The 18,183-nt window shown below is 44.8% G+C and overlaps 2 protein-coding genes across 3 annotated transcripts in view; one reads left to right on the forward strand and one right to left on the reverse strand.

Annotated features, from left to right (window-relative positions):
* The window catches only part of Stab2 (stabilin 2), a 179,249-nt gene that overhangs the window by 64,781 nt on the left and 96,285 nt on the right, over nucleotides 1-18,183 (reverse strand). For both annotated transcript variants that reach the window (XM_032910792.1, XM_032910783.1), the window contains exons 28-31: nucleotides 16,613-16,660; nucleotides 15,027-15,163; nucleotides 14,295-14,409; nucleotides 11,025-11,102 (exon numbers count right to left, since the gene is read on the reverse strand). In XM_032910792.1, coding sequence (XP_032766683.1) covers nucleotides 11,025-11,102; nucleotides 14,295-14,409; nucleotides 15,027-15,163; nucleotides 16,613-16,660 — 378 coding nt within the window. The remainder of the gene's footprint in view (nucleotides 1-11,024; nucleotides 11,103-14,294; nucleotides 14,410-15,026; nucleotides 15,164-16,612; nucleotides 16,661-18,183) is intronic.
* Nucleotides 1,902-5,378, forward strand: LOC116885568 (activity-dependent neuroprotector homeobox protein 2-like). The gene has a single exon (XM_032886865.1). The coding sequence runs from the start codon at nucleotides 1,932-1,934 to the stop codon at nucleotides 5,376-5,378; it is 3,447 nt and encodes a 1,148-aa protein (XP_032742756.1). The 5' UTR covers nucleotides 1,902-1,931.

Here is an 18,183-nt window from a genome sequence, read left to right on the forward strand (position 1 = left end):
TTAAGTCTTCCCTTTAATTTGTTCTCCATTTAGAGAAAATTTCATCCTTACAAAAGACTTTATGGATCCCACTAAGGAATCCCTTCTAACTTTTATTAAATTATCCCGTTAATTCTTTGTTTCTTATCCCGAGAACCTTAAGTCTACAATAAGCCAGTGACCTAACTTGCTTGTAAAAATGTTTTGCTTGATAAAAATAAAAAGATAGGGCATTTTAACATATTTAGATTCCCCCCTCCCCGGTCCGTGTGTGTGTGTGTAATCGTGCGTGTGTCTGTGTATATGTGTGTGCACGCGCATGCGCGCGCGCTAATACATTGTTCCAGCTATTTGATCCCCTCTTGTTTCTTCCCACTTTTGAATCCAGGCTGACTTTAAACCTTCTGTGGTCCTTCTGATTTAACTTCCTGAATGCTGGGATTACAGGCATGTGTTACATTCCGTTGTTAAGAGTTAACAGCAGCATATTCCTCTCCTTCCTCATCTCCCAACCAGTCCCTATGTATTCATATTGTCATCTCTCTGGTCCATGTAGCCTAGTACAGCTAACCCTCTGGCCAAGCTAACTAGTTCTGTCTTCTTGTTCTAGAACCTTGTCAAGCAGAAACCCTCAGCGCTGTAACATTTTCTGACTTTCCTCATTCAGTCGTGAGCTGACATTTATTGGGTGTCTAGTATGGCTCAGGATGTGGCAACACCAATCTGTTTGGGGACCGGATCTTGTCCTTGAAGAGCTAAGCATGTGGCAGGAGAAGACACCACACAGGCAGCTGGCATAAGTGAAAAACCAACTCTCGCGGCGGGCGGAAGCGGAAAAGGCGAAGCCCAGGAAGACCCTCAAGCCCTCTTCATGCCATTGGCTGTCTGGTGTGAGTATGCAAATGAGGAGACGTCACTTCCTATAATAGCTGGCCGCCATCTTCTCGCACATGCCAGTGCGGCAAGACAGACGAGTGGTGAGCAGCTCCGACTAGCAAGCTGAGGAGAGGCTTGAGGGCCTCCCAGTGTAAGTGAAGGTTTAGGGGTTCAGGGCGCGAAGTAGGCAGTGTGTGACTGGAGTGTGACTGGAGGCCGGGAAAGGGCTGTGGTGAGAGGTGGTCAGTGTGTGACTGGGGGCCAGGAAGGGCTGTGGCGCGAGGCCCGGGTGTGACTGGAAGGGTGGGGAGAAGGGCCATAGCGCGAAGTCTGAGTGTGACTGGAGGACAGAGAAAGGCTGTGTGGTGTGAGGCCCGTGTGTGACTGACCCCGCCTCCCGGAAGGGCTGTGGTGTGAGTTGGGCCAGAAAGGGCTGTGGCGGGAAGTAGTCAGTGTGTGACTGACTGGAAGCCGGGAAAGGGCCGTGGCGCGAAAGCTGCGGAAGAGCTGTAGTGAGAAGGTGGTCAATGTGTGACTGGAGGCCCGTGTGTGATTGGAGGCCCGGGAAGGGCCGAGGCCTGTGTTAGGCGTTCAGTGTGTGTGTGACTGGAAGGCGGGGGGTGGGGGGGGCAGTACTAGGGCGCTAGGCCTGAATGTTACTGGAAGGGCAGTCAGTGTGTGACTGGAGGCCGGGGAAAGGCTGTGGCCTGAGGAGGCCTTTGTGTGGTTGGAGGCCAGGCAAAGGACTGTGGTGTGAGGAGGCCCATGTCTGTCTGATTGGAGGCCAGGGAAAGACTAAGGTTCGAGGAGGCAAGTGACTGGAGGACTGAGGTCTGAAGATGCCCGTGTATTACTGGAGGCCTGGGAAAGACTAGGGTGCCTGGTGGTCAGTGTGTGACTTTAGGCCAGGGAAAGACTAGGGTGTGACTGGAGGCAGGAGAGAGGGATGTGGCACAAGGCAGTCAGTGTGTGACAGGAGGCCCTGGGAAAGGAGGCGGGTACAGGCCAGTTTCCACGGCTGAGAACTTTGTCACTGAGGCAGAGGCTCCCTTATTGCAGGGCAGAACATTTCAAAAATGTTTCAAGTTCCTGTGGAAAATCTGGACCAAATCAGAAGTATGCGGCCATGGGTGAAGAGCGTTCTCCTGAATATTGGACTTGCTGGCTGCAAAGAATTGTTGAAGGACCTTAAAGGCTTTGGCCCAAGTGACAGATACTTTTATAATACATCTTGGCCAGATATTGCTTCAAGGGAACTTGTCAGAAAGAAAGTGAGATACAGAACCAAGCCATACTGCTGTAGCCTCTGCAAATACTCAGCAAATGTGCTTGCTTCTCTCAAAAATCATTTGAATCATTGTCATGAAGATGAGGTGGACCAAGAGCTGCAGATCCAGTGTCCAGATTGCTCATTTGCTTCTCGGCCTGATGTGGTGAGCAGGCACTTCTGGTTGTTCCATGAACCTGCTGGGAAAGTTCACAGCCCAAAGGAGAAAGTTCTGGGAAATGGGAAGTCATTGAAGGGTTATGTAAAACATTTTACTTGTTTAAAATGTAACTTTTCCAACACTTCCTTCTGTAGCATGAAGAAGCATGTGCTGATCACCCATTTTCATTCTTTACTTAATGCCTACATTGGCCTTCAAACTAAAGAAGACCAGCAGCAGCCAAAAGCTGCTATTCTTTCTGGGGTAAACACTCTACCACCTGAAAGATTCTATTGTAAAAAGTGTAGTACCACTATGAGTAGCCAGGAAGAGCTCATGTCCCATATTTTAACAGCAGATGTACACAAGAATTTGGAGAATAAGTTGAGGTCTGTGATTTCAGAACACAACAAGAGGACTGGGCTTCTGAAGCAAGTGACCATTGCTCCAAAGCCACAGTCAGGCTTGTCTAGACCACCAAACAGCAGTGCTCTACATACAACTACTTCATCAAAGCCACCTTGGCCCCATCTTACCTTGCCACAGAATACCCCAAGTCTATCCATGGTACAGCCAGTGACTTTGGCCCAACCTGTAACTTCTACCCATGTACAGCCACGGGTGGGGGTTCCAGGATCTTCCTGGAGTCTCACCCATTCTCTATCTAATACTACTCAGTCCCATGTGGCTTTTGTCTCAAGCCCTCTACCTGTTAGCCAGACCAGCCTCACACTGCAGCCTTCAGTCCCCTCAACTGTCATTTTCTCAGGCAGGGCTTCACCTAATAAGCCTGTAGATGTTCCTGCACTACCTGTGAGTCGGCCACTTGGGCCTGTGAATAAGTCTGTTGGAATGAGCAATATCCCAGTGAGTCAAGCCATCCAACCTGGGATTTTACCCTTAACACAGCCCATGGGGTCCACAATTCTACCTTTGGGTCCTCTAGTAAGATCAGTGGGGCCCACAAGCAGACTGACCAGGGCAGATACCCCTTCTTCTGGTCTTTCTGTCAGTAATGGGGTTCTGCAGACCACAACACCAGGAACTATTTCGGTGGGCCAGGTGGTCTCATTGGCAGTCCTTCCTGAAGGTCAGATGACCCCGGCTTCTGTGATTCCTGCACAGACAGCAGCTTCTGGGGTTCTTCCCACTGGCCAAGCAGTCCAGTCCAGGGTTCTTCATATAGGTCAGACTGTCTCATCACAGGTTCTCCCCTCTTGTCAGACAGTGTCTTTTAGGGTTCTCCCTACAGATCATTTGGCCTCATCTGGGTTGCTGTCCCGCAAACAGCTGGTGGTCTCGGATGGCTCTGTAAACCAGGGTGTGAGCTCTCGTATTCCTCTGCTTGGTCAGCCTATTACATCAGGAGTCCTTCCTGCAGGTCCACCAGTTAGACCCAGTGTGCTTCAGCTTACACAGTCTGTTGGTCCCAGTCTCCTGCCAGTGAGCCAATCAGTGAGAGCTGAAGTTTCACAGAATACCCTGTTCCTCAAGTCAGGCTCTGGTTTTAGGAAGCTCCTTCCAACAGGAACACAGGTTAATGGGAAGCCCATTTACATGCTGGACCCCATTCCCATCACTCTGCCTATTCCTCAGGGTGCTAGCCTTATGACTATCACTCCGCCCCAGGTGCCCCACAAATTTCTCTCCCCTAGTGTGAGTACACAGAGGTCCAGTGCTCTACCCAGCTTGTCTTCCTCACAGGGGCGGGTAAGCACTGCAGACCAGAGTATATTTGTTCGGGTCTCTTCACCTGAGGTCAGACAGGCCAACCAGTGGAAAATCTGCCCAGTTTGCAAGGTGTTCTTTCCATCTAATGTCTACCAGGCTCACATGGAAGTGGCTCACAAACAAAGTGAGTTTAACTCCAGTGAGAAACTTGAACCAGTAAAGCTGGCTGTGTGTGCACCATTTCTGAAATGGACAAGAGAGAAAGCCATGCGCTGCCTCTCCTGCAAATGCTTAGTCTCAAAGGAGGAGTTAATGTACCACTTACTTACACATGGCTTGGGGTGCCTGTTTTGCCCATGTACTTTCCACAACATTCAGGATCTTTTGGAGCATAGCAGAATTAAACACCTTGGGAGGAAGAAGCTGTCTTTGGATTATAGTAACAGGGGCTCCCAATTAAGCCTGGATGCTAATGGCAACCTGTTGTTCCCCCATCTTGATTTCATCATCACTTTGCCAAAAGAGATGATTGGAGAACAGGAGATCTGCCTGGCTATCCTTTCAGGGATATACTCCACATCACTGGTACCCTTGTATGTTAAGGTGAGGTCTCAGGTTAAGGCTGTACCTAAGCTCAGCGAACAAGAGCTGACCTGTCCTCTCTGTTTGAGCATATTCATAATAGCTGATGCCTACGTGTTACATTTGAAGGACAGACACCATATTATGCCAGTGGCCTACACAGGGCTCAGTTCCCCCATCTTCAGGTGTGTCCACTGTCGTGGAGTCTATTCTGGAAACCTGACTATGGCAGCCATCTCTCTTCATTTGCTGTATTGTGAATATGCTCCTAAAGGCAACAGCTCAGACCAAGTTCAGTCTAGTTTTGTTGAGAGCAGGGAACAACAGTTTGTTAATGGGAAAAAGATTCTTGATTCTACCTGTCCTGTAAAAAGAAAGTGGCCAGATGGCCATTTGGGGGCAGAAGGCCATAGGAGGGATGGAGAAGATTCCTTGCATGTACTAAAGGGTAATGCACCCTCAGGTCTAGAAGAAGGGACTAACGCTGTGCCTTTGAAGAGACAAAGGAATGAAAGCACAAGTCAGGGACTAGCGGTCAATGATGATTTACTCCAGATCCTAGCATTAGATCCCCAAAAATATAGAGACTGCCATGAGAGAAAAAAGCAGTTTCTTAAAGATTATTTCCATAAGAAACCATATCCTACCAGAAAAGAAGTAGAACTGTTGTCTTTATTCTTGAAAATGGACAAAATTAATGTGGCTTTGTTTTTTGGAACAAGAAGATATATCTGCCTAAAAGCAATAGAAGTCCACAGACCCTCGGTACTTCTAGGTTTTAATATGTCTGAACTTAAAAGTGTTAAACACAGACTGAACTTTGAACCACAAGACTCAGTTTAAAGTCCTGGGCAGCAGTCTGTGTTGTACCCTCCTTTGCTCTTTGTATTGTTTTCTGTGGCTTTTCTGGGCGTTGTAGGTGCTCAGGAATACTTGGGTTAAGAAGTAAATATTACTCCAAATGTACTGATCCCTGTAGTTCTGTCTCTCAGCAGTTATTCCTAAGTGGCCCCTGCAACCTAACTATGTGAATTAAGTTTTGGTATTTCCGAACCTTACCATGTGAATTAAGTTTTGGTATTCCATATATTCCTTATTCCTAGGAGCTCCAAATGATAAATAACCTGGCCAACAGATACTTGTCTTTTCATTTTAGGACATTTTTACTTGTTTGTAAATGATTAGTTGAAAATAAGAGCATCGTTTTGGAGTGTTAGAGGCAGCAGCCAAGGGCATAGCAGTGTTTAGAGAAGAGGGCACTGTCATGTATGTAGCTTTCTAAGCACATTTTTAAATATTAACTTCTGTTAGTATTTGCTTACCACATTATAATTTTGATTTATATTTTCAGGTTTGTCCTGAAATCTTAAAAAAAACACAACTCATAGAAAAACTAAATGTTTCATTATTAAAAATATCTCCATCTCAGGGTCTGATGTGTAGCTCATAATGTTATTTAATAAGTCAAGTATCTGAAGGGGCAGGAATGCATTCCCTTGTGAACCTTATAGTGACAAATCATTTCTCCATTAAAAGCTAATACAATTTTTAAGCACCTTTAGAATAGACTTTAAAAAGACACACAGAGAATTCTTTCTTACTTGAACTGCTCATAAGCAAGTAAGAGGAAAGTGCTATGGACTCATGTATAGAATTCTTGTCCTTGTGTGTGGATCCTTCTTGAAATAGAGTACACGTGTCAGGCTTATGATAAAAGGGGTAGATCAGGAACTCTGTCTTCATGGTTGGAGCAACTTAGTAGATGTGTTACAGTTGGGAAGATGCAATTTCCTTTGGCCCAGGTATCCCGGTAATGCCTGAGTAGTTCAGGTATTACTAAGGAGTCTGTGTTATTGTGTTACTGTTCTGTGGATGTCAAACCCTCTGTTTTCCACACAATATAAAGCACCAGCACAGAGCATAGTATTGCAGAGCAGTCAGCTTAGGTCTGGAATTACTGCTCAGCCCCCACACCCAGCCCTACCCCACACCTCTGGTAAAACAAACAAACAAAAAACCACCAACCAACCAAAAAACCCCCAAATCTACTTTTGATCAAGAGGATGTGCTCAAGAAGAAGGAATACACAGAGGAAGTGTACTTGGTTTTTATCCTGAGGAAGGTGGTAATTTTATCTTTTCCTCATTGGCTGGGGGTCTGACCTCTGCTAGTCTAAAAGAATGAGTGCATAAGAAAATGGAGGAAGGGGAAAGGAGTTACTGCTCCAAGGAGGAAAGGGTCATTGCTTCAGGCTATCAAATTCTTAGAATAGAAATAGGACCTTTGAGTAAATAAAAGTTTTACTTGAAGTGGGGTGGGGGAGGATTAACTCCTGAACACAAATTGTATAGTATTTGATAGAAAAAACTCATATTTTATATTTCTTACAAATCCCTCTTTTTTTCTCCTTTTAACATACTCTTTTCTTCAAACTCATTATGGTTTTCTTTTTCTGCTCTATCTTGGAATAAGAAACTGCCATGGGGAGGGAGTAGTACCTGTTTATTAACAGTTGACTCAACTGTCTTGTATTAGGTTCCGAGTATAAAAAATTGTTACATCTGTTTTAGCATGGCTTAAACTGAGTCCACCTTCCTAATCGTAGTTCCCCTGTCAGGAGATTGACCTACCTGCTTTTGAATGTCCATGGAATCATTGCCCTTTGATGTGCGAAGGAGGAGCTTGTCTCCCTTCAGGTGAAGTTCCCAGGGTGTGGGGCTAGAGGAAGTATTACAGTGTTGCTATGTGGATTTTTTAAAATGTAATATTTGCCTGTAATATTTGTAGCATGCATTTAGGCACTTGTGAATCTGCTCTGACTATTGGTACACATTAGTCAATTCTGATAGCTTGTTAAGACTTTTTTGTTATTATTACTATTTTTTTTTTTACCCATTTTCAGAGTGTTTACTGTGAATTAAAATTTGTTATACCACTGCCAAAAAATAAAGTTTACTTTGGGACACATTTATTTTACATGTTGTCTGAGGCTGACTTTGTATTACAAAGGCAGAGTTGAATAGCGACAGAGATCAGGAGACCTAGAAATTTGGTATTTGCTATTTGGTTTCTTTGTAGATTGTTTCCAGCATCTAGATTAGAAGAAGACAAACATTTTTGAGTTTTTGGAAGCTTTCTTTCTTGGACCACTTCTTTCCTCCTTATTACCCTCTTAGGTTTTTATTCTATCTTTTAAATATTTTACTTACTGAACTTCACCCTATATACAAATCAAATGTTCCACATAAGCACTCCTAATAGCTCTTACCCTACAACAGCTACATTTGTTCTTCATACAGCTGCAGTAGACCTTTTAGATGCTGTGAAGAAACTGGCTAAAGGGCGTCTTTATCTCTTTCAGCCCAGGCTGGATACAATTCTTCACATTAGTCCCCCCTTTCTCCTGTCTCTTCCTTTGATGCTTTCTGTAGCTCCCTTCTACTACTACCTCATTTCTGTACAGCAGTCCTGGAAATGTGACTAGTCACTGTCACCCTAAATCAGTATGCCCACTTCCTCTTGCCAACCCACTGTTTCTCCCTATAACTCAACCCTCCTAGAAATCACATGGTTTTACTTTCAACAATAATTATTTTCCAAGTCTCTTCAAGAATGCAGACAGGAATTGAATGATCGATTGCAGCTTATTAAGACTCCCCCTGCTATGTGACCTGAAGATTCCCTCTTTAACAGACCCAGAAGTACCTCCTCTGACAAAGACCCTCCTCAGCAAAAAGCAGCTAGAACGATCCTGCCCTACATTTTTATATCCTCTTAGAATTAGGGATGATAGTTTCCTGCTAAAAGATTAGTTTCCCTTGTGGCCAGACCAAGCAGCTCCAGGATTAAGGGACTATGATGTAGTAGTTTCTACCATATAAGGCTCTGTATCCCATCATATGTAGCATTTTGGCATTTATACAAATGGGTGACAAGATGGCCATGAATAAACACGCTCCTACCCGTGCTGGATAGTTCTATGTCAACTTGACAAGCTAAAGTCATTTGATAGGAGGGAATCTCAATTAAGGATGTGCCTCCATAAGCTAGGGTTGGAGTCAGACCTGTAGGGCATTTTCTTAATTAGTGATTGATGGAGCATGGCCCCTCCCATTGTGGGTGGTGCCATTGCTGGGTTGATGGTCCTTGGTTCTATAAGAAAGGCTGAGCAAGCCAGGGGAAGTAAGTCAGTAAGCAGTACCCCACCATGGCCTCTGCATTAGCTCCTGCCCCCAAGTTCCTGCTGTTTGAGTTCCTGTCCTGACTTCTTTGATGAAGAGCTGTGATGTGGAAGCATTATAAGTCAAACTCTCCCCACCCCACCCCCAGGTTGCTTTTTTTTTTTTATCATGGTGTTTCATTGCAGCAATAGAAACCCTAACTAAGACACCACCTAAGTCAGACTTAGCCTCTCTTTATTTTAGCCTTCCGTCTCTCTACAACTTCCTTAGTAATATAGCAGAGCTGAAGTGGGGCGGGGCTTTGGATTAGATAGGCATAACAGATTTGAGAGCTGTGAGGAGGTGGTCTGCTAGACCTTGATGGTTGTATGTTCATTTTGCAACAGTATACATTTATGAAGGCCAGACTTTCCAAAAGCTACTCCTGCTTGAGGAGCTTTTAACTCCACATGGGTACAAAGCGAGCAAAGTACTATGGGCCGGATTTCACCTCCATTCCCTGTTGGCTGCATCTTTATATAGCACACAGCGTACACAACCATATATAATGTACTAACAAAGGTGGCGTGATGCCAGTTGACGAGAGGAGTTCATGAGGGCGTGACACAATCCAAGGGCCAAGAAGAGAACAATCATGAACTTTTCATGAAAATTCTTCCTTAGCCCAATTATTTACCTTGGGGTGTTGTCTGATCTTTAGTATCAGGACAATTTAGCACTCACCATTTTAATGTTATAAAAAACAAAAGGGACACCAGTTTGGGGTTGATACTTGGCATTGTGCCTGGAACCTAATGGATCTGCAGAAATTCCAATTATACATAGAACAAGGTATTGTTCTCATGAGGGACACAGAGATGCGGCCACAGGTCTCCAGGATCTAGTCACTGAAGGGTCTCGGGGAGCAGGCATCGGTATAGGATAATTGATGGTTATGCCAATAAGCTCCATATAGAAAATCCCATGGGGTTTCAAAGGGAGACGGACATCAAGCCAGCATTTACTGAGGGCCCTTCAGTGGCAAGCCTTGAAGTAGAGGGTGCTATTTAATCCTTACCAAAGAAGATAAATGAGACTTGTAGAGGTTCTGTATGACTTCTACAAGATAAATAGCTAGTCAAAAGCTCAAACCAAGACTGTCACAGAAAGGTTGGGGTTTAATAACCCATGGTAAGAAGCGCAGAGTTATGGGTTGAGGTATGATTTTACTAAGGAACTCGTGTCCATCTGAAATATGTAAGAAGGGAGAAAAGGTGAGTGTGTATGCATTCGTGTTCACTGAGTCTGGAGCTCAGTATTTCAGATCGGCTGGCTAAAGATTTTTCTGTTACAGATCCATGAAGCTATACCTAGCCTTTTATTTGATACTGGATGTCTGAATTCAGCTCTTCAAGCTTGTGTGACAAGCACTTTCCCAACTATGGAGACTTACAAATGGCCTCTCTTTTTAACAGAAATAGTTGAATTAAGTCTTTTGAAAATTGAATATATAAATGTTGTGTGAGAACAATTTTAATTAAAATATAGTTCCCCTATATGTTTCCAGAGCCGCCTACTTTCTGAACATTTCCACTGTGCTGAAAATTTCTTTTAAAGTGAAGATCCTAATACAGTGACTAAAAATTATGGGTTAGCTTATAAACCCACTTCCCTTTTTTAAAAAAAGATTTATTTATTTTATGTATATGAGTACACTGTTGGTGTCTTCAGACACACCAGAAGAGGGTGTTGGATTCCATTACAGATGGTTGTGAGCCACCATGTGGTTGCTGGGATTTGAACTCAGGACCCCTTTAACTGCTCAACCATCTCTGCAGCCCCCATTTCCCATTTTTTAATACCTATGAATACTAGTGAATTGGGTCTTAGGTAAAAATGAAAACCTTATGGCCGTTTTTCTGTGCTTTCTTATTTTTTTTTTCTCTTAGGCATTTCTGTGCCCTCCCATCCCCCCTTTTTATGTTACAATAGTTCAGGGAGGGAAGTGAATAGTGATAACAAATTGCTTTTCCCCTTCTTCTTGAGTTTAGACTTGTGCCTCTAAAGGTGTCTGCGTGTACAAGAGAGAATGTGTGTGTGAGGCCACATATGACAGAGGCCCTGCTGCAAATACAGGTAGGGTGAGTTATAGCAAAGTGTGACTGAACGAAGAGAGCCTCCACGAGGGTCTAGAAAAAAACAATGAAGCCATCAAACGAGAAGCTCACTGATACCCAGGACAAGTACTCTTTACTTGGCCAAACAGCACTCTATAGCAAGGCATCACAGAGGGGAAACAGCTCTGCCTGTTCAGTAGGGGCATCTTTACCTTGTTGATGATGTGGACCACCCCGTTTGTGGCTGCATTGTCACCGTCCACAATGGATGCCCCTTCGATTGTGATGTTCTGCAAGTGCAAACACAGTGGGAAGGTGAGTATACCCGAGGATTGTATTACCTCTATGGTTTCTACTTTTTGAGTAGCAGTAACCACAGTTTTGGGCCATGAACTCCTTTAAATTGTGGCCTGTTAGGTATCACAAACAGATAGACATACATATATACACACACAAACGAGAAGATGGCTTTCTTCTACATGAGGGATCTACTCTGATTGTCATGTCTATTCCACTCCCTTCTAGTCAACTAAAACAACGTATGGGAAATTCACACAAAGCACTGAAGAGAGAAGGTTCTATTAGACTAGTAACATGAACATCAATAAGCCAATGAGATAGCTTGGAGTATCTCGTCCTTAACTACCCTCGTAGGGAACCAACTCTTGCCAACACTTTGGTCTTGGACTTCCAGAAGCCTTCAGAACCATGAGGACACCAACTGTCATTAGAGACCCCACCCCACCCCCGGTCTGTGGCACTTTTATTTATTTATTTAAAAAAAAAACAGGGGTCACAGCAAATTAATTTAGACAGTGCCTGTTTACCAATCAAGAGAACTGAGCTCCGATTTTTCTGGTTTCCTCTTTTGTCCCCACTGGGACCTGTTTGCAATCCTCCTGGATCTTAGGGAGCAGGGATTCTTGTCTAACCATGAGCATGGACTGTCCGTGTACAGAGGCTGTGGAAACACACCAGCCCATCTGCCATCTCTTTTTTTGTTAAAACGGGATATTTTTCATTGTATTAGACATGGGGATGAAATTAGAGAAAAATGTGTTTGATGGTTATCTCCTCTAGGTCAAAGCCTTGAATGATCCATTTTGGGCCCAACATAGCTTGTGACATGCCAGGGTGGACGCTACTGTAGCTAAGAGAATGAATGGTTTGGGACACCAACGGATGAGCCAGATTGCAGTAATTCCACGATAGAGTACACACAAAGTCGTGTTGTAAATTAAAAAGAAAATTAATGATCCCTGCCTGTTGCGTTCAATACCTTGTATACACTGTGCAGTGACCTAGTTAGTATACTTAGGCTTTTCGTCATCTGAATCAATTATTTCTTTCTAGGATGACAGCATTCGAGTCCTCTTTTCCAGCTATTTGATTGATTCATCTGGGAGCACTGGAGGTTAAATGTAGGACTTGACGTGAGCAAGCGCTCTCCTACTAGGCTACGTCTCCTATCCTCTTTTTACTTTTCATTTCAAAGCAGGGACTCACTAAGTAACCCAGGCTAGCTATGACCTCACTTTGTGCCCCAGGAGGCTTTGAACGTGTAATGCTCCTGCCTCAGCCTTTGGAGTAGCTGGGATCACAGTTCCACAGCATCAGGTCTGGCTCACCGATTTGATTTATAAACGACAGTATTAGATACATCCTGCCGTGCAGTACTCCACAGAATGTATTCTTTCTCACTAGCTGTAGCTTTGCACCATTATCTTTTATTAAGGGATATTTAATTTGTGATATGGGGTCTCACTGTGTATCCCTGGCTGGCCTGGAACTTGCTATATAGACCAGGCTGGGCTTGAACTAACAGAAATTCACCTGCCTCTGCTTTCCCCAGGGTTGGGGTTAAAGTCATGTTGCACGATGCCCAACTGTACCCCAAATCTTTTTTTTTCTTTTTTTCGGAGCTGGGGACCGAACCCAGGGCCTTGTGCTCGCTAGGCAAGTGCTCTACCACTGAGATAAATCCCCAACCCCACCCCAAATCTTTATGTCAAATTTTTATTTAAACAATTCAGGATGTAACATGAGTATCATTGGAATTTCCAAAGACTTACAAAAGAAGGTTTATAAAATATCCATGGACCCGCATGTTCAACTTTTCTGCTTTCTATATCAGCCAGTGAGCCTGTTGTTTAGGCTCTCACAATGGATTCTTTTCCTAGTGCGTACAGACTGACAGGAAGCTGGGAAGTTCTGATCCATTTCTGCCTGATGAATCCTGGCCACAGCAGTCCTTGCCGCCTGCTAGACCCCTCACTCACTCTGTTAACTCATGGGAAGACTTTGGCCCCCAACCTCTCACAGCCACGAAGCCACATTTCCCACTGAATTGGCATGTGCGTCCTTGACAAGCCTCTCGGAGTATCAGATACTGAGTTTCTCTGAAGCTCTACTCTTCCACTGCCCTGGCTCTAGGACCAAGATGCGTGCATGTGCAGAATAGGCACTCACTGTAGTCCAGTAACCTAGATGACATCCAGTTACTGGTAATGACACCACTGGGAGCTTAGTTAAGTATACATTAGAGTGAATGAAAAATGTGACGTTGACTTCTTCCTTTCTGGGTTATGTCAACTTGCTGGTCTGCATTTTGTATTACTGCTTCTGAGAACTAGTCCTTTTTGCCTTTTTATTATTTTTTTCATATAATATATTTTAATCCTGTTTTCCCTTTCACCCAACTCCTCCCAGATCCTCCTTACCTTCTTCCTCACCTAATTTTATGTTCTCTCTTTAAAAAAAAAAAGAAAATTGAAACATAAAGGCAGTATTACAGAAAATGCTGCAAAACCAAAACAAAATGAATAAACAAGCAAACAAAACCCCAGAACCAAACATGGGATTTGTTCTGTGTTATTCAACAACTCCTGGGCACGGGGCCTGCACCGGACGGAGTATGGATGATAGACCCAGTGACACTCCATTGGAGAAAATGATGTTCCCTTTTGTGATAGCTAATGTTCAACTTGATAGGATCTAGAATCACGATGGAACGAGCCCCAGGGCATGTCTACAAGAGTGTTTTTAGAATGGTTAACCGAGGTGGGAAGACCTACCTTAAAGGGGCTGGAGTCCTGGACTCCATAAACACTAGAAAGCTAGCGGAGAACCCTCTCATTAACCTCTCCTGACTGTAGACAGTGTGACCATTGCCTCAAGCTCTGGCCATCATGACTTCCTCTCGATGACAGACTGCACCCTCAATCTGGGAGCCAAAATAAACCCTTGAGTTGACTTGTCAGATACTCAATTACAGCAATGAGGAAATGAAGGACATACTGCTGTAGCCTAGTTGTTTTCTGTTTTTTCCTCTTTTTTTTTTTTTTAATGTGTGCGTGGTGATGCTCACACAGGCTTCTGTTCTCTCTGTGTACATATCCGAAAGTTTCCATCCTAAAAACTTCAGAAAGGACAACATGAGTAGAGGTATCAGGCTCTAAACAGCCGGGTGACGGTGTTCTTACCCCATCTGCCTTGTCCAGGTGAAGGAAGTTTCCCTGCAAGGATGTCGCTAGCATGTGAGGTAATGACAGGGCCTGCAGATCAGTCACTCCGTACTTGCCTAGTAGTATGTGGTATCTAAAAGAACAGATCACAAGAATCACGAATATCCGAACATCCATGCACATGGTAGCATCACTGAACAGGAGAATATGCTCTGGGGCCTGATTACCATGCTGACTTCACATTCACCCTTGCGGAGGCAAGCCTTGTCTAGAATTAGTCATTAACCACTCTACTTCGCTTCCCACATCTGTCAAGTGGGAATAATTGTAACACCCATCTCAGAGGTGCTGGGAGGGTTAACTGAATGCTATTCAAAGCACATTGCTTGGTTTTGCAGTGGTTCTCAACCTGTGCGTCACGATTTCTTGGGGGTGTGTGTCATCTATCAGATATCTTACATATATAGCAAAACCTCGGTTATGAAGTAGCAAGAAAAATAATGTTATGGTTGGGGGTCAGTCCATGGAGCAGAAACCTGAGGAACTGTATTAAAGGGTCACGGCATTAGGAAGGGTGAGAAGCACTGGCTTAGAGTCAGCTGTTACCAGATAACTTTTCCTGACCTAGGGGAGGGTTGCAAGGAGCATTATACGAAGTGAAGGCTCTTGTGGCTTCTTTACATAGAACTAAGGAATGATCACCCTGGATGCTAGTCATATACCGTGGAAGATAAGGTAAATGACACCCACTTTATCAGGGCTGGAATATTGTTCCGTGACAGCCAGAAGCTTTTCTCATTCTGGTCCATGTCTTCAAAGGCTCGCCGGGATGGCACAAGGACAGTGAGATTCGAGGTGGTAGACAGCACGGACTGCAGGGAAGCATTCTGAATCACAGGGGAAAAGAAAGTGGCCAGAGTACTGTTAGGGATGAGCGGGCTGACTTGTATGCTGTCAGAGATGATGGCTTCCCATGTGACGAAACTCCAGGAAATGCTGGGAAGACACTAGGCTTTCCTTCCCCAAGTTCGCCTAGCCATTGACTGGTGACTTAACATTCTGTTTTGAGAATCAATTTTTTTTCTCTTTAATGTGTGGATCTTTTTTTTTTCTTTTTTTCGGAGCTGGGGACCGAACCCAAGGCCTTGCGCTCGCTAGGCAAGCGCTCTACCGCTGAGCTAAATCCCCAACCCCTAATGTGTGGATCTTTAAAATGATATGGATTATCCTGATTGGGTCATACTTTGCCATTGTAAGTCTGAATGAAAAGCCAGATGAGTAGTCTCACTGTGCAGGCATGTGTGTTATGTGCATATGTGCGTGCACACAGAGGACTATGTGAATTGCTCAGTGTCTTTAGGGTAAGACTGAGGAAGTTGCAGAGAATGAAAGCCTGGATCGAACTTTACTACGTCTTATGCATGCCCAGAAAATCTGTTACATTCAACAATTAGATGGGTTTATAGAACTTGCCGATTCTGGTGCATGCTCCCATGGGAACTGATGTTAATTCCTAACACAACAGCATGTAAAGCAGGCTGGGGGAAATGTGGCCTGTCCAGCCTTCTTCTGGGTACACTGGGATGGGCTGAGACTGTGTGCGGTATGGTTACAAGGAACCCAACACACCGAGAAAGGGAGAGTCCCTGGCCTTGCCTCTAGGGAGAGAGTTGTACACAGAGCCTCCATGTCAAAACAAGTGGTTCCTAGAATGTTCTGGAAGATACAGGGTGCTGTTCTCTGAGTGAATGCTGACTGAGCAGGACCTATTTTCGCACATACTTCTTTAAAGGGACAAACACTCTGTTACGTTGTCTGGCTAGGTCAGACACCCTGATCCATTCAGCCAAAGGGGATGGATGGATGGGTGATCCTCTCCAGGGGTAGAGTAAGCTCTTTCAGTATGTTAAGCAGAGAGGGAGGCACATGAAGCTCCCCAGATGTCAACTCTAAGTCCAAATCTTAGTGAATTATGACATAAATCACCCTGAGCTTCCAAAGGGAGAACTACGTGATAGTCATGTTTTTGTATATTTGAACCCAGCCACCCCACTTTAACTTGGACCAGCAATTTCCAGCTTGGTTAAACATGTTGTCACTGGTGTCCAGGCCAAAGGCCCTGACTTACCACATCAGAGTCTCCAGGGGTGGGGTGCCCCCATGATTCTACAGTGCAGGCAAGGGGAGGAAGCTGCTGCTGCACAGGGAACTCCCCCAACCTCCCCTCAACTCCCCAACCCCGGCCCCAGACACATTTCCAGTTTTCTACCGTACAAACTCCAGATCTCTAAAACGATTTCTATTGCCACTGCTAAAGTGCAAATTCATGGACTCACATTTATCCACTGGTAAAACACAGCTGCTTCAGGCAGAAACGACAGTTCCTTATTTGTTTGTTCGAAGGAGGGCCGAAGGAGAAAGAGAATACACAAGTATTATCTCAGTGTGGTTCTGGACAGCCTGCACCGGCCCTCTCAAGCTGTATCATCTGCAGTAGCAGCCTCCCCAGGCTCTGAGCAAGAGCCTTCACACTCAGGGGCCTGACTACCCTTAGAGCACTGGTTCTCAACCTTTCTAATGCTGCAACCCCTTAGTACAGTTCCTCATTTTGAGGTGATTCCCCCCACCCCCTAAAATTGTTTTCATTGCTACCTCATAACTGTAATTTGGGTACAGTTATGAATTGTAATATAAATATCTGTGTTTTTCAATGGTCTTAGGTGAGCCTTGTGAGAGGGTTGGTTGGCCCACAAAAAGGTCGTGACCCACAGATTGAGAACTGTTTAGAAGTAGTTACGTCCAACCTTTCGACACTACAAAATGATGTCGTTATCCACAAAGTTCATACTTGAGAACCACAAAACAGAGAACGATTAAAAAGGAAAAAAAAAAAAAATCCTCCAGAAACACCAGATTTGATAATGTTTTACATAAAACAATTTTGGATCATGGCTAGCTTGGTGTGCACAGGCCTATGAGCTACAGTGAGAACATGTTTGTTAGACTGTCTTAAGTCCAGCTTGCTGGTAAGAAACACAGCCACCTAGGCCCCAACAAGGGACCCAGAGCTCAGCAACAGCCTCCAGTCAGAACCAGTATGGAGCTGCAGGCTGGCGTCTGGTGAACTTGCCTGCACTTGCACTGTGGCTTTGCCAGGGCCTACAGAAGGAGACTCCAGTGACAGGCAGAGGTCTCGAGCTTCAGTTTGTTTCCAGGGAAGGATAAGAACGTGGCAGGGGACTGGACCTGACAGAGGTGAGTCCCAGCTCCAGGGCTGGGGGCACCTTCTAGCTTTAACACTGTGAATAAAAGCCAATGAGAAGCAAAGGGTGGGACCTCCTCGAACACAGCAGGGGGACTCACAGCCGGCAGGGGAAAGCCTGGAGTGGCTTTTGGTTACAGGCTGCCAGTCCTAGGGGATTTCTAGAATGAAGGTGTCATAGGAGAAAAGGAACAAGAACCCTACCAGATGAGAAAAACATTGTCAGAGTTAGGTCTCAAGCCCAGACAAACTGCTAACTGCTGTGCCCGTTAACATATCAAAGCTGACCCTGGCCAGCCAGCTTCTCCCAGAGTCCTTCCATCTCTACCAGGTACAGGGTTCTCCCAGCTGGAATACCCTGCCCCCTGACCTGAACTGTCCAGCCTAGGAACTGGGCTGCCCTTCCCCCAGTTGCTCCTCCCTGTATAACACAGCCATTTTTGGCTAAGCTGGTCATTTTGGCCCTTTTACTTCTTGCCTAGTCTCTTAGCCCAGACCATCCCTTTTGGGTCACAGTTCATCTCCCTTCTTGCTCTCCTCTCACATGGACGGTCCTGCTCAGTTCGGCTGTGTTCCCTCTGGACTCCACCAGATATCTCTGCCTCGGGCTATATTTAACCTTTTATCTACAATAAACCTCCTCCT

The sequence above is a fragment of the Rattus rattus genome, chromosome 1 (genome assembly GCF_011064425.1).
Source record: "Rattus rattus isolate New Zealand chromosome 1, Rrattus_CSIRO_v1, whole genome shotgun sequence".
Lineage (NCBI taxonomy): Eukaryota > Metazoa > Chordata > Mammalia > Rodentia > Muridae > Rattus > Rattus rattus.

What these genes read in the sequence shown, in the direction of transcription:
- LOC116885568 (XM_032886865.1), top strand. Translation starts at nt 1,932, where the DNA reads ATGTTTCAAGTTCCTGTGGAAAATCTGGACCAAATCAGAAGTATGCGG.